The sequence below is a fragment of the Urocampus carinirostris genome, chromosome 2, assembly GCF_059441175.1.
Source record: "Urocampus carinirostris isolate Australia breed hairy pipefish chromosome 2, RoL_Ucar_1.0, whole genome shotgun sequence".
Taxonomy (NCBI): Eukaryota; Metazoa; Chordata; class Actinopteri; order Syngnathiformes; family Syngnathidae; genus Urocampus; species Urocampus carinirostris.
In genome coordinates this window covers 21,806,374-21,822,712 of record NC_142350.1, presented here as the reverse complement: position 1 = coordinate 21,822,712, position 16,339 = coordinate 21,806,374, and the positions used below count along the sequence as shown (strand labels likewise).

Below are 16,339 nucleotides of genomic sequence, written 5' to 3'. Positions count from 1 at the left end.
TGTTGTTCATATTTAAGCGTGACAATCTCTCGCCTTTTGACGGTGTTTGCCATTTGAAGCCAAAAAAGGTGACCTACTTGGATTGTGTACATCTGAGGAAAAATGTTTAGAGTTGACTCATCAGAAATCAGTTAGTTTACGTACTGCGCTACTGTATTTGTGTAAAAGCGCCAAAGGTTGGGTGCGTGTTATACACAAGGTTTTACGGTATACTACCGTAAGTGTGCAATGACTGATCAGTGGAAAAAAATATCGCTGAGAACAAACGCAAAACCCAGAATGCTACAGGAATCGGACCTGAGCGACAGCAGTGAGAGAGCACCAAACACTAACCGCTCGACCACAAGTGAAGCAAATGGCGTTGGATTTAATCCCATGATCACACTAATTTTACAGTGGCCAGATACGAATGTTATAGAATGGAGAAAACAGAAATGTAGAAATAAATTAGAAAAAAAACACAAGGCAAACAACTTTTTGGTTTATCGGACTTTAAAGGACATTCAATAAATACAACATCGATTTCATGTTGGTATTGTGTTCATAGTTTACATTGTCTATAAATGATTTTAACCATGGGCGCACCTATACAACGTTTGCCATTGAGTTTGAGCTGAGAAAAATGGAAACTTTAATACGTATTTTAATTCAAAATTAAGGGGTGCGCGTTATACAGTACAGAATACGGTATTTCCTCCACACCATTCTCACCTTTTCAACCCCCGACCCATTTCCATGGCTAGATATCGTAATGTCGCCGGGTGAAACGTACTCATGATGTCAAAGCTATTTAATGTCAATATGATTTGTCGCATTTACCCCGTGCAACGTATTCATACGGCCCTGCTAAAACCCGCCGTGTGTTTGCACTCTCAGCGGACGACATCAAGCCGTGCCCGAGATGCGGCGCCTACATCATCAAGATGAACGACGGCAGCTGCAATCACATGACGTGCGCCGTGTGTGGCTGCGAGTTCTGCTGGCTCTGCATGAAGGAGATCTCGGACTTGCACTACCTCAGGTACTATATATTTCCCATTTTAGTGTTTTCCGGACTGATGTTTTTCACGGGTTTCGGCGTTTGCACGAAATTCCGTAAGCGTCGCTTGGAACAACGGCGAGCAACATCTATCTCATGTGTGGCAACTGAATTATTGGCAAACATGTCCGAAACCTGACATCAAATCAGCTCATATTTTATGGAGTTTTAGGCAAATTGTTCACTTTTAAATGAAATGCTATATGTAATATTGGAACGTCTCTAACACATCAGTTGTTTTTACAACCACTTGTACACGAGATTTCCACTTTTTGAAAAGTATCATTTGTACCATAATACTAACATTTTTCTGGATTTTTTAAGTCAGTTGCACAAAGTATAATTGTATTTAGTCACACTTTACCAGTGTAATTACAATGTTTGCAACTTGGTATGTTTGGAAATTATTTGAATGCAACACAAAGAGAGCCTCAAAACCTTTCTCCCTTTTTTTCTGGACTTTTCCTTCTTCGTTCCCTACTTTTTTTTCTACTTGAAAAGAAAAGATTCCTTTTTTCTTAACTTTTTCCCTACTTATTTTTTTCCTAGCTTTTGACTTCTTTTTCCTTGCCATTTTCTTCTCGATTTTCTTTTTTCCTTTTCCTACTTTATAACCAGCTCGGTAGCCTAGATGGTAGGGCGCCCGCTCGGAGACTGGGAGGTCGCTGGTTCAAGCCTCGGCCGAGTCATACCTAAGACTTACAACATCGGTACTCATTGCCTCCCTGCTTGGCGCTCGGCATTCAAATTGGGGGGTTTGGTCACTTAATGACTAAAATGGCTGCGCCCTGTTTGGCTGCAGCTGCATCTGCTCGCTACAGTTTAACTGTACGGGTCAGGTGTATCGACATTTCGTTCTGTGTGCATGGTTACAAAGAATGACAATAAAAGTAAATTCTATTCTACAAGTGTTTTATTGCACGAAATTGAATATAATGATAAATAAAACTGATGAAAAAAAAATCAAGTACAGAAAAATGAAGCCAGGTATTTGAGTGTTGGCAGTGATCGCAATAAAAAGTATAGTTTTTATTGGGGCACACAGATAGATGGATAGATATATACTTTATTCTTTACTTTATTCATCCCTGCATGCCCCAAAGGGACACAAGATAAGAAAGACACCAAACCAACAACGCATTTTTTGGTTAGTAGTACTTTTTTTAAACACACAAGTTAGCACTATATTTTTACCATTTTTTTTTACCATTGGTTTGTTTTCACCCTGAGTTAAATGATTGATTTAATGATTTAAAAGTCTCATTCTGCTTTTTATATGTATTTTTCTGAAAATGTTTACCTTAATTTGGGAACTTTGCTGTTGTACTTCTATGATAGAAATAATCCAATGCTTCTTTAAACTTGTCAAGGCACCCTGATGCTATTTTTGGATTGTGTATTTTTTTCCATCTAGTTTATAAGTGTTAGTCAGCAAATACAACTACAATGGGTTTGCTTTCCGGGTGGCGCTGGTCTTTAGTGACATCCAGTGGACATATTTAAAACTGCAGGTCCTTGGCTAATTTTTCGCTCATATTTAACTCAATGCAACTCGCCACTCCAAATAGTTGCCCACCCCTGCTCTAACGGTTGTTGACAGCAAGAATCGATCGTATCTTCTCCCTCTGCAGTCCGTCCGGCTGCACTTTCTGGGGCAAGAAGCCCTGGAGCAGGAAAAAGAAGATCCTATGGCAACTGGGCACACTGATCGGCGCCCCTGTGGGCATCACTCTCATCGCCGGCATCGCCATCCCGGCTATGGTCATCGGCATCCCCGTTTACGTCGGGCGCAAGGTGAGAAGGGCTCTGACTTTGCCGAGAATCTCCGGACGTGATCTCACAGTATACTGACGCGCTTGCGTCACGGCAGATCCACGCGCATTACGAACTCAAGAAGACGCCTCGCCACCGCAGGAACCTGGCCATCACGGGAGGCGTGACCTTGTCCATCTTGACCGCGCCCGTCATCGCCGCAGTCAGCGTTGGTGAGGGAATGCCGCCGTCGAACGTCCACGTCTCTATCCGATTTTGAACCCGAAAAGCTCACGAGTCTGTTTGTCGGCAGGCATTGGCGTGCCCATCATGTTGGCGTACGTTTACGGCGTGGTGCCCATCTCGCTGTGTCGAGGAGGCGGCTGTGGCGTGAGCAGGGGCAAAGGCAGGGGAGTGCGGATCGACTTTGATGAGGACGACGGCCCCATAACAGGTGAGCCCGTAATAATTATTATAATGAATATATGTACATACCTGTATCCACTCAGAAGCGGATAATTAAATAGAATAAGAAAAAATAGTCTGTCACCAAAGATATGCTCCTGCGTGTTTGGCAGGAGCTGTATGAATTACCGACTCGACATATGCCATGAGAATTTCCTAAATTGGTCATATAATCCAAATGCTTTTGAATTCCACATTCAGGTTTGGATGAAATGAATCGTATGATCTTAAACATTAATACTTTTTAATCTAATTTTTAAAATCCATGTACTTTCGGCGGTAATTATGTCTCGGAAGGAATCAAATATTTAAAAAAACCCTGTTTAAAATAGAGTAAAAACCCACTAAGTTACTTGATGTTGCTGTTTCTCATTGGACAACTTAAAACTATGTTTTTATTTTTTGTTTTAATCAAATTATGACTGGAAATTTAAAAAAAATGTTTAAGATATTTTCATCATTAATATTGTGATTGTATTATATTTATTTATTATATTATAATTTTTAAAAAATCCAATAGTTTAGTTAATCCAGTATTAAATTTTATTTTTCATAGATACATCAAGTCATGTTTATTAATGACGCCCTTAATGACAATAATTTTCTAAGTGCTGTACAGACTACTACTACATGTTCCCTGATCTAATAAATACTATTTTCTAAACAAAAATTTATCTAATAATTAAAACAGATGGAAATGTATTTCAAATTTAAAACAAAAATACTTCATACATTGTTTGAAAATTAAATCAAATTTTAGAACAAATTTTACAAAGAGAACTTGGTAAATTTGTAAGGTTCGAAACGACTTTTTAAATTTGCTTTCCATGAAAATCATATTTTAGTCTAAAACGGGTGTTTAATAGCTCCCATACAAATGGACTACAATTGACAAAATAGAACAACGTTGCCCTGTTCACTCTTTTTTTCTCTCCAATAGCAAAATTTTACGTGGTCATCAATGCTGCTACAAAACCCCAATACCGCCTACAAAAGTAACTTAGAAAACCCCCAATGCATTTCAATCACGTCTTCTTTATGTGTGTTATGTTTATGATTTTTTACTTTCTTTACGCATAAAATAAACGACAATATGATGGCCCTTTAATTTCCAGTTCCTGATTATATACTGGACTGTCTCAGAAAATTAGAATATTGTGATAAAGTTCTTTATTTTCTGTAATGCAATTAAAAAAACTAAAATGTCATACATTCTGGATTCATTACACATCAACTGAACTATTTCAAGCCTTTTATTATTTTAATATTGCTGAATTTGGCTTACAGCTTAAGAAAACTCAAAAATCCTATCTCAAAATATTAGAATATCATGAAAAAGTATACAAGTAGGCTATTCAACTAATCACCTGAATCATCTAATTAACTCGAAACACCTTGCGAGGGTTTCCTGAGCCTTAAAAACACTCAGCTTGGTTCAGTAAACTAAATTACAAGTATGGGGAAGACTGCTGATCTGACTGCAGTCCAGAGGACCATCATTGATACCCTCCATCAGGAGGGTAAGACACAAAAAGAAATTTCTCAAAGAGCAGGCTGTTCACAGAGTGCAGTTTCAAAGCATATCCACAAAAAGTCTGTTGGAAGGGAAAAATGTGGCCGGAAACGCTGCACAACCAAGAGAGATGACCGCAGCCTTAACAAAATTGTGAAGAAGAGCCGCTTCCAGAATTTGAGGGAGCTTCAAAGACAGTGGGCTGAAGCTGGAGTCCAGGTATCAAAAGCCACAGTTCACAGACGTGTCCGGGAAATGGGCTACAATAGCCGTATTCCCATGGTCAAGCCACTTCTGAACTCAAGACAACGGAAGAAGCGTCTGACTTGGGCTATGGAGAAGAAGCACTGGACAGTTGCAGAGTGGTCCAAAGTCCTCTTTTCAGACGAAAGCAAGTTTTGCATTTCATTTGGAAGTCAAGGCGCCAGAGTCTGGAGAAAGGCTGGAGAGGAGCAAAATCCAAGTTGCTTGAAATCCAGTGTGAAGTTCCCACAGTCAGCAATGGTTTGGGGAGCCATGTCAGCTGCTGGTGTTGGTCCACTGTGTTTCATCAAGTCCAGAGTAAATGCAACTGTGTACCAAGAGATTTTAGAGCACTACATGCTTCCATCTGCTGAAAAGCTCTATGGAGATGAGTATTTCATTTTCCAGCATGATCTGGCACCTGCTCACAGTGCCAAAACCACCAGTAACTGGTGCACTGACCATGGCATCACTGTCCTTGATTGGCCTGCTAATTCCCCTGACCTGAACCCCATCGAGAATTTGTGGGGTATAGTTAAGAAGAAGATGAAAGACACCAGACCTACAAATGCAAATGAGCTGAAGGCCGCTATCGAAGCATCCTGGGCATCAATAACACCTCAGCAATGCCACAGGCTGATTGCCTCCATGCCACGCCGGATTGATGCAGTAATCCGTGCAAAAGGATTCCCAACCAAGTACTGAGTGCATCAATGGACATTTTCAAATGTTTGATTTAGTTTTGTTGTTATAAAATTATTTTTTTTACTTGGTCTGAGAAAGTATTCTAATATTTTGAGATAGGATTTTTGAGTTTTTTTCAGCTGTAAGCCAAATTCAGCAATATTAAAATAATAAAAGGCTTGAAATAGTTTAGTTGATGTGTAATGAATCCAAAATGTATGACATTTTTGTTTTTTTAATTGCATTACAGAAAATAAAGAACTTTATCACAATATTCTAATTTTCTGAGACAGTCCAGTAGTGCCATTTGAGATATCCTGATTCTGGTACTGGACATTGTTGCGTGTACTGATGCCTTATAATACGGCTGTTATTGCCACAAAGATCCTGATAATGTTGCCTGATAATAATAACCTGATAATGTTGCACACCCATCCTGAATTCTTATTGTGTGCTGTATTGTAAAGTCAAGTCATGTTTATTTTTATAGCCCTTAATCACAAGAAGTCTCAAAGGGCTGCACTCTTTTCCATGTTTAATAGTAATGCTTCAAAAAATGTAATAATTGCTAGTAATAATTAGGGCTGCAAGTAAAAATTATTCCTTCGATTAATTGATTTTTTTTAAAAACACATTTCTGATTCCTCCAAATATTGAAGTTTTGAACCGATAGAGAAAAAGTGCACAAAACAACAAAATATTAAATAAAATAAAGCAATAAAACAATCCGTGTGTTTGACAACTCTCCAAAATGTAAACCCACTTTTCAAACTAATATCAACAAAACATTTTGGGGGGTTCATAATTATTCCCAATGCACAAATGATATATAATATGCTAAAGAATCTGCCCCTAGTGTCTGCCCTACCAAAGTGGTAGTACAACCCTAGAACTTAACAAGAGTCAGTGCACTTTTTCGCATTGAATAAACATGCTTAGTGGCTCATAAATCGTGCAACACGACGAACCGATGAGGTCATTAAATGATAGTTGCCAACGCTTTTTAATAATCAATTTTAATCAATCTTATCAATATGTTGTTGTAGCTCTAGTAATAATCATAATTGACACAAATTGTATCTCAGTGGCGGATGCATGGCGAGCTCTGAAATCGCCAAGCCTTGGAGAAAGCAGTCTTGATGGCGCAGTGAGCGGCCTGAGCACTACATCCCCCAGCGAGGGCCTTTCAACAGTGCCCGGGGCCGCAGGGGACACGCCCCACTTCAACACGATTGCCAGCGGTGCCTTGGGGGCCCGCAACGGAAAGTACAGCAGGTGAGGAGGACGCCGTCTGGACGAAACGTTGTCTGGGCTTATTCGAACTGACGCGCCAATTTGTCAGGGTTCGTACAAGGACTTGAAATCCTTGAAAATGCTTGGATTTTAATGTCGCGTTTTCAAGGATTAAATAGTGCTCGAAATGTGGGTGAAGTGCATGTAAATGCTTAAATTTTTTGCAATTTTTCTCAAAAAAAGACGCTGCTCTCTGATGGCTTCTCGTTGACATTACAATTCTTCCTACCTCGTGATTAACAGCAGCTGGCATTAGATTTAATGGTATTGTCCCATCAAATGTCATCGCCACTTATGTTCATGTCCAAGACGACAGGTGCATGCTACACCTAAACAGGCTGCTATTAAATGTGTATTAGTGCAAAGATTACATATCACTTATGGTCTCCGCAAAGAATTAAGGTAGTGTTTGCCAGTGGTATATTGTCATTGGAAGAACCTGCAAATGAAAATGTAAGCTTTTTTTGACGTACTCATAATTTTCATGAAACATATATTGGGAGAGATTTGTCTCAAAAATATTCACACGCGGACTGTGTAGATCCACAAATATATCTTCTATTTATTCAAGATCTAAAAATCATTTCTTGATAAATGCACTCGCAAGATTAAAAATCGTATATGTAAATTGCAGACATATTTGTGGCTTTGCAAAATACATGATTCACACTGGATTTCTTATTTTAATGGTACTAGAGAAATTGTAAAATCAGGACTGAAAGTCCTTAAAAAGTGCTTGAATTTGGCCATGATAAATGTGTTATGAACCTTGATTGGTCTGTGCTTATCTAGGCTGGAGGTCCAAGCAGCGGAGTTGGCCCAGGAGACGGCCCAGAAGGAGACTGGGAGCTTAGGGGCAGGCAGTGACTGCGCCAGCACACGTGGGATGGCCGGCTCCATCATTTCCTCCTACACGCTGCCCGACCGGTGCGTACGTTTAAAATCCCTGACTTGCAAATTGGTCGCTGAAACCAGTTTATGGTAGGCAGTGTTGGGGGCATTACTTAAAAATAAAATGATTCGTTACTGTAACTAGTGACTTCATTCAAAAAGAAAATCAGTTAACCCCCAGATTACTGACACCCAAAAGTAATGCATTACACTGAAATTAACTGTAGTTAGAAACTACCATACATACTCACATAGAAGCCGACCCCCTAAAACCGCTTAACAATACCCACATCATGAAGGAAATAGAAGATAACGTGTACACCACCCTGTGGAAGCAATGAAGCCTTTGTGTTTCTTGGCTTGCGTAACCTTGAAAGCTTGCAAGCTAACATTTGAGACACCCTATATTCATTTTTTCTTTTGTCCGTAAAGCACTCGAATATTACCATATCAATTTCAGTAATGTCCAGGACGTTTTCTTTTTTCTCAAGCCATGGTGTATTGCAAATCTAATTTTACAAATAAAAGACCAAAATTATCTTTTATACCCAGGATTCCAAAGAGATGTACAGCCAAAATGGGGTCTTTTGGTGTAACACTTGTTGACTGTAAACTAGCTGGACCCATGCCCTGTATATTCTAGACTGAACGCTATGTGTATTTTATCTCCAAGCCAGATGTACTCATGAAAAGAGCTATACCTGGTTTGCGAGCCATAGGTTCCCGACCCCTGCCCTCCCTCTACCAATGCCGAGTAGACTACCCCAATCGAGAGGAAACATTGGCATGGCTATGATTGCTTGACCGACGGAAACATCAAACCTCTCCATGTCTTTCTATTCCGCCATCAGGGAGCGCACCAACCTGGAAATCCAAGTGGACATCGAGACCAAACCCAGCCACATCTGCCTGACCAGCGAGGAGGACTTGGCCCCGGCCACTTCCGCCGCTAGGGCCTCGGTAGGGGACGACCCCCTGGACTGCAGTTCCAGACACGGCGGCGGCGCCAGCCCGTCACTAGCGGGTTCGCAAGGCCTCCGCGACGTGACCTTGGCCCAGCCCGAAAGCATCCGCAGTGACCTTGAAATGTCCGACACGCAGTCGGACGACCTCGCAGAGTTGACTTCGGACGACTGCGACTCGCCCCGGGCCGAGGGAGCCCCACCTGCCCGGGCCGCCTCCTGCCGGGCCTTAAGCGCCCCTGCCGAAAGCCTTCGCTGTCCCGCCGACCCCAATTTGGTCCTGTTCGTATGAGACGCCAGAAACCTTTGAAAAAAGAAAAGAAGCTCAGAAAAACACTACCGTTCAAGTTTGGGGTCGCTTAGGAATGTCCTTATTTTTGCAGGAAAATCACTCTTTTGTTCAATGACGATCACATAAAACTAACCAAAATCTGGCCCCTTACATTAACGTGGTAAATGACTATTTTAGCTCCAAATGTCTGGTTACAATGCAATAACCAGGCTTGGGAGGGTTATTTTCAAAATGTATGTTCCGGTACAGTCACTAATCACCTGTTGCAAAATCTAATCAGTAATGTATGCTGAATACTATAATACTTCATTAGTTTCGATTACTTCTGTATTACTCCCACACTAAATCTTCTCATAAAATAAAGACTAAACATAAATGAAATTGCTAAATTTGTTGAAGATAAATGAACAATGTAACCTTAAAAAAAGAATTGGAGGAAACCATGGTCCGGTAGTTGCTTATAGTACAACAAAAAGAGGGCTCAATTTTAGCCACGTATGTATAGTTTATGAGGCTAAAATTAAACTTTTTCTTCCACATGGCAGACAAAAAATGCTCTGGTTCAGTTCACATTTTGGACAAAATATTGTTTTAAACACAGAAACTGTTCACTTTCTGAAACTTCTAAAAACCCTAAATTGTCTTGTGTCCAAAATCAAGTTTTACTTGTCTGGATGCCGAACCTCTTGACAATATTCACATTTACTAGGCATCCATACCGGAACATATGCCCGAATAGCCGTCCCATGAGCCGATTGGTTGTCTCGTATGCCGCAGCATGCCGAAATGATGTATCTGTAGCCATGTCATGTCTATGCTCTAATATGCGCTAGCGCATACTGAATTTTGATAGAAACTATTCATTTATCGGTGCACTATGTAAATATACTTTTAAACAAAACGGTAATTCTGCAAAGTCAACCTTGTTTTTTACCAAATATACCTGTAATTTGATTACGTCTTTTTTTCTGTAACGGGATACATTTTTTGGTAATCTAATTACCAGACATGGGACCAAGTCACACATGTGCAAGTCTCAAGTAAGTCTCAAGTCTTCACCTTCAAGTCCCAAGTAAGTCCCAAGTATTTTTTTCTTGGGCAAGTCAAGTCACAAGTCAAGTCCCGAGTCTTAGATTGCCAAGTCCAAGTCAAGTCACAAGTCATAAAAACAGCGACTCGAGTCGACTCGAGTCCAAGTCACTAAGTCTCAAGTCCCCATGTCTGCTAATTACTAACACTGTTACATGTACTCAATGTACATGTAACCTGGCAACATATACAGAGATGTGTTGAGGCAAGCAGCACTACATTGTTCTAATAGTACATTGAGTGCTTAATTGCCTTCGGAGTATGATTAGAAAATCCTTTGTGCAATGGTGTTAGCAAGACCAAACACAGTTTAGCTGCTTAGAGAAGCTATATAACTGACCTTACTTTGAGATAGTTCAGTATCTGGAGCATCACCTTTGTGGGTATTACACTTTCAGAATGGCGAAAAAAGAGGACTTTCGTGCAAAATTTGACAATCTATTCTTGTTCTAAGAAATAAAGGCTATTCCATATGAGAAATTGCCAAGAAACTGAAGATCTCCTACAACGGTGTGTACTACTCCCTTCGGAGAAAAGCACAAACAGGCTCTAACCAGAGGCAAAAGTAGTGGAAGAATAGCAAGAATATTAGAGTTTCAAGTTTGAGAAATTAGACGCCTTAGATCATTAACTCGCAGCTTGGTTAAATAATACCCGCAAAAAACAGTGTCAACATCTGAAGTTGACTCAGATTTGCTGGCTTTTAAGGCAAAGTGGCAAAGAAAAAGCCAGATCTGAGACCAGCCTGCAAAAAGAGGAGAATAATACGGGCAAAAGAACACAAGTCATGGGACAACTCATTTGATAAATAAAAAGTGTGTCTTTTTCATTGTATACACAGAATAATCAGGGTGACCCCAAACATTTGAACAGTAGTGTATTTGCTTTGACAGCAGCTCTCAGGAACGCACAACATTCTTTTTTATTTTTGCTGCTTATTTGCCACCTCCGTGTCCATCTGACAATCCCTTCATTGTCAGAGTTCTACCTCTGAGGTCCCCTCGAGTGTGCGAAAATGCCTATTGCTTCACTCATTCACCGCCAATGACGGATATACACATCCGAGTTACGTTTAACTGTAACCGGGCTGGCTCTAAATGAGTTGAAAGAAGGAAATCAACACTAAAGAGGACAGAATATGGCTCACAGCCCATCTGGGGGTAGACAATACTCACATGTGTAATGTGTCTGCTAATTATTTGCATTTTTCTTCTTTGTACGCTCTACTTTACTTGTTTGCATGAGTGTGCATGTGCCTGGAGAGGAATGTTTACCAAACAAAATGCCAAAACACACACAAATGGAAATGGTGACGACGTCCACACTGTTGAACGGGGCAACGACAATCCTGTGAGATGAAACTACAACTTTTTGTATCGGCACCTTGAGATATAAGTGACCTGGGTTGGGATTTTCCTCCCCTCGTTTGACTGCTAGATTTCGAATTTTCAAATATGGTTAGCACAGTGGTTCTTAACTGGTCTGACTTAAGGACCCATATAACAGGGTTCTTGCGGAAAAGTCTTAAAAGGCATTGGATTCATTATTGTAAAAATAAGGTCTTAATAGGTTTTAACATTTCTGAAATCCGATTTTCAAAAGTCTTAAAAACGATGTGATGGACCCATGTGGAGAAGGCAGGAACTGCAGGCAGAGGTGCTTAAAACCAGGGCTGTAGCTAATAAAAAAATCAGGACCAAAGTACCAAACAAACAAGTGAGCAGAAAGCAACTAACAAAAAGCCCCTTAAAGCAGAACAAAACCTGTAAGCAGACAATAAAATGTCCTGTACTCTGAAAAAGGTGCACACAATACAAAATCTGACTTAAAGCAATGTCCAGATATTTTTTGACATACCGAAAAAAAATGTTCGTATCTACCGTCGAATGGTTGTTAGTAGGGTAGCGTCTGTACTACTACTTGCCGTTCGGAGTGGCATTAGTCGTGAAACTCTCCGTTTCCACAAAACTGGTAGTAGTTACACAAACTCCTAGGCCACACAAGGAACGCTGCCAATTATTTACATCAGTTTTTTTTCAGATGGTGGGTCGAGATCCCAAAGTGGGTCGCGGGCCTCAGCGAAATGATGCTAAGAAGTAGAAAAGGGTCAGTTACACTCCTCTACAATAGAGGGCGATTATACTGCACTTGATTTCTTCCGGTTCAGGTAATTGGTGCGTTTGACAGGGACAACATGTCATTTTATTGGGATTTTGTTTGTTTTATTTCCTATTTCTGCTCATAGTAATGGGACCTACGAATATTATTGTTGAGGGGAAGGAAAAGTGCAAAACGCGGACACCAACGATCAAGTTGAAAAAGGAAATAACAGCAAAATACAAAAATAATGTACCAGTGTCTGCTATTAATGCGTTGCTGGAACAATAAATGGTTTAAAACATTTATATTTTTAGCTTTCTACTAATATATTCACTTTTATTACCTACATCATCAAATAATATATAATATTATTTTTAAATTGTTTTAGGGGGTTGCTTATATGCAACGTGGGCTTATTTGCAAGTATACACAGTACTTAAGTCATCTAGGTTTTTAAATGAAATGTGAATTCCATTATCTCTGCTTTAAACTGCACAATAGTTCATTGGATACATTTGAGGAGTCGGAAATCTTGTATGGGTCCCCTGTTGTCATTTGGGTGGAACGGTGGGTCCTCAAGTCAGACCTGTTGAGAAACACGGATTTACATTCATTTAATTCACTGCAATGCTGTATATTTTTCTACAGGTAGCCACTGTAGTGACAATTCCCATCAGAATCTCAATTTTTAAATGTTTTTTTAGCATTAGGTCAAAAATGTTCTCATTCATTTCAAAAATGAACATGATCGGAAATGGATTACAGAATCAAACTGGTGTCTCAAGGCTTCACTCTCTTCATTTTTATTGGCAACATTAACTGAAATCTCATCTTAACAGACGTGTGTATGTAAATGATATTGTATGTGTGGTTTTTATTTGTATCTTTTTGAATCTGCACTTTGCACTTTACCTGAACTTCTTATTTTTATGGGGATGGTCTCATCACCGTTTGAAATAATCATCATCATGCCTTTGTATCTAAAGAAGACTTGATATGGACCTTCACCCCCCCCCACACACACACACTTTTCTTTTTTTACTTAACGTTCTAAATATACTTTGTTCACCCCATCATTATGGTGAAGACATCAATTTCTACAAAATGTGATCGAAAAAATTAACATTGAAATAAAAAAACAACATTTTCTGTCATCAAGGCAGCACTTAATACTTTTTTTCAACGCCTTGCAAAAGTACTTTATTGCCCTTCCAAGAACATGTTGACATATTGAAATATTTCAGCCTTCAAACTTATACATTAAAAAAAACTATTTGCTCAGAATCAACACGTGAGACACAATCGTGAGAAGACACCAAATGCATTCAACATTTTACATTGTGCCTACTAATGAAAAAAATATTTAATATGTGGCAAATATAGTAGCCCCCCTTTGAGTTATTACTTCGTACAACCGCCTTTTGATGCAATCACAGCCAAAGTTTTTTGGGGTTTTGCGCATCTTGAAACAAATATTTTCCCATTCTTCCTTACAACAAAGCTTAAGTTCCTTAAGGTTTGGTGATCCTTTGTGCACAACATTTTTCAGATCTTTCCACAAACGCTCTATAGGATTGAGGTCTTTACTTTGGCCATTTTAACATCTTTATATTGTTAGTTTTATTTGTAGATTTTGCTTTATGTTTAGGGTCATTGTTCTGTTGGAAGGGGAAACTGCGCCCCATTCTCTGGTCTCTTGCAAGCTCCAACCGATTTTCTGCCAGAATCGCCTTGTATTGGCTCCACCCATCATTTTAACGAACTCCCTGTTGCAGGAAAGCAACCCTGAATCATTATGCTGCCATCACCATGCTTGACAGTGGGGATGGTGTTTTCAGGGGGATGTTACTTTTTTGCTAAACCCAACGCTTTGCATTCAGATCAAAAAGTTTAATTTTGGACTCACCTTTTGGAAGCACCTTGTTCCAGATGTAATTTGTGTTGCCTTGCAAAAGCCAAATGGGCCTTCCAGAAATGGCTTTCTTCTTGCCACTCTTCCATAAAGGGCAAATTTATGCAGCGTACAACTAATAGTTGTCTTATGCATAGATTGTCCCACTTCAGCTGTGTATGCCCGCAGATCCGCTAATGTGATCATTGCTCTCTTGGTTGCTTCCGTGCTTAGTTTTCTTGTTTGGGCTGAACGTCCAGAGGGACGGGCAGGTTTTCAGTAGGTATGCAGTTGTTTTATGCTCTCTCCATTTTGATAGTATTGCTCGCTCAGTGCTCTGATAGATGTGTTAATGTTTGTCTGTATGCCATTGTTAGTCATTTAGGCCAGTTGGCTGAGCTTAGAGAACAGGGGTGGCGACAATATTTTTGCAACACCTACTTATCAATGTTTTCGTCGTAACTATGATATAAGATGTTGAAATAATTCAGTTTTACATCACGATTGTGTCTCACATGTTGTTGATTCTTTGAAACTATTTTCAGTTTTTGAGCTTTAAGTTTAAAGTCTGAAATATGGCACCTAGGCGGTGATTATACTTTTGCAAGGAACTCTTTAGAATTGCATTAATCTTAACATAATCTTGCAACAAGATGCCTTTTTGTGTTTGGGTGCGATTAAAGTGTTATCCTCCTTTGTCTCTCTCTTAAGGGATTTATTTATTTGATTTTCAAATGCTTTTAATTGCAATTTTGGAGCAAACACTGCTACCCATCTTGATCATTCTCGCTGTTTTTGTGTTTGCCCATCAAAAACAAAATCCTCGAGTCTGCGTGGAATGTTATGTCCGAGTAGCTTCTTTTTGCCTTCAGCTGCTTGTTTCATTTGCTGCACTTTTCACTCGTTTTTCTTCCCGACAAACCACTCGAATGTATCACGAGCCCCGCACTTGTTCGACCGGAAAACCATGAGATCCGTGGGAAATCAAAAACTGACGAGCGATATTCGAACTGCTCGTGAACTACCTGTCACTGTCAAAGTCTCACCCTGGCCTAGAGGAAGCACATGCAGGGCTAAATGAATTCTTTTGTGGGGGAATAAAAATACAATCTGATGTTTACCAAAGAATGATTTTGTTTTTCATTATTTTATATCAGTACTTATGTCAGACAGACCCAAACGCAGGACACAAGGTTTTGAAGAATGCGTAATTAAACCCCATATTTGATAACAATGTAAGACTTGCTACTGACAAGGAAGAGCGGGACCGGGACTGCTGAAGAGGGGAATCCTGAGAGAGTAACTTGAGGAGGTTGTCTTAGGGGGCAATGTTTTGAGGAGAACTGCCTGTTCTCTTGGGGAGGTAATGTCTGGAGAAGAGTGCAATGACGACCTCGCCTCATGAAGCGGAAGACGAGTATTTATTGCAGAGGGTAATTAATGATGATTGAGAACACCTGGTAGTTTGCAATTGTCTTTGATCTATGCAGCCCTTTGAGACTCTTTGTGATTAAGGGCTACACAAATAAACATGACTTGACTTGACTTGGACTGGGGAGTGGAGAGCAAGAGACCAGATAATGGGAAAATACTGCCAACTCGTGAAGAAGAGAAGGGACTGCATGCGCCAAACCAGCTTTGTGGGACTTTTGTGTATTATTCGACCGTTAAATGACACTGTGTTGTATAGTGCAACTGAAAACCTGAGCTGAAAGACCACCAGTAATATAGATAACATACAAAGAGGCATTTGATTTTATCTCCTGATCACAATATTTTAGGCGTGGTACCAGAGACCAATGTTAGAGATGGAGAAAACACAAAATGAGGGAAACACCTCTTTAAAGTATCTGATGATGAATCTGGCTCTGCGTTTATATATTTCTTTCCAGGCGACTCTCTTTTTCCTCCACTCTAACATTTGTTTCTAGCACCGTGAGTTGAGACATTGTGGTAATGAGTTAAAGTCTAATGTCTTTTCATATGTCATCTAACTCACTAGTGCAAGCTAAGCGACTGCTCAGTGCCCCGCAACCACTCGAGATCCACCAATTGTGGTTCACTTTATTGGTGGCAACATTGACCCCTTGTCACTTTGTGTGTCCACTCAAAAATACTTCGACAG

The 16,339-nt window shown here is 39.9% G+C and overlaps 1 protein-coding gene across 1 annotated transcript in view; it reads left to right on the top strand.

Annotated features, from left to right (window-relative positions):
• Positions 1–15,332, top strand: part of rnf19b (ring finger protein 19B) — a 42,935-nt gene extending 27,603 nt beyond the window's left edge. Inside the window, exons 5-11 of the mRNA XM_088329360.1 lie at positions 877–1,021; positions 2,671–2,833; positions 2,910–3,024; positions 3,105–3,245; positions 6,782–6,971; positions 7,782–7,916; positions 8,732–15,332. Of these exons, the coding sequence (XP_088185486.1) occupies positions 877–1,021; positions 2,671–2,833; positions 2,910–3,024; positions 3,105–3,245; positions 6,782–6,971; positions 7,782–7,916; positions 8,732–9,134 (1,292 nt within the window). The 3' untranslated portion in view covers positions 9,135–15,332. The remainder of the gene's footprint in view (positions 1–876; positions 1,022–2,670; positions 2,834–2,909; positions 3,025–3,104; positions 3,246–6,781; positions 6,972–7,781; positions 7,917–8,731) is intronic.
• Positions 15,333–16,339: the final 1,007 nt, after the last annotated feature.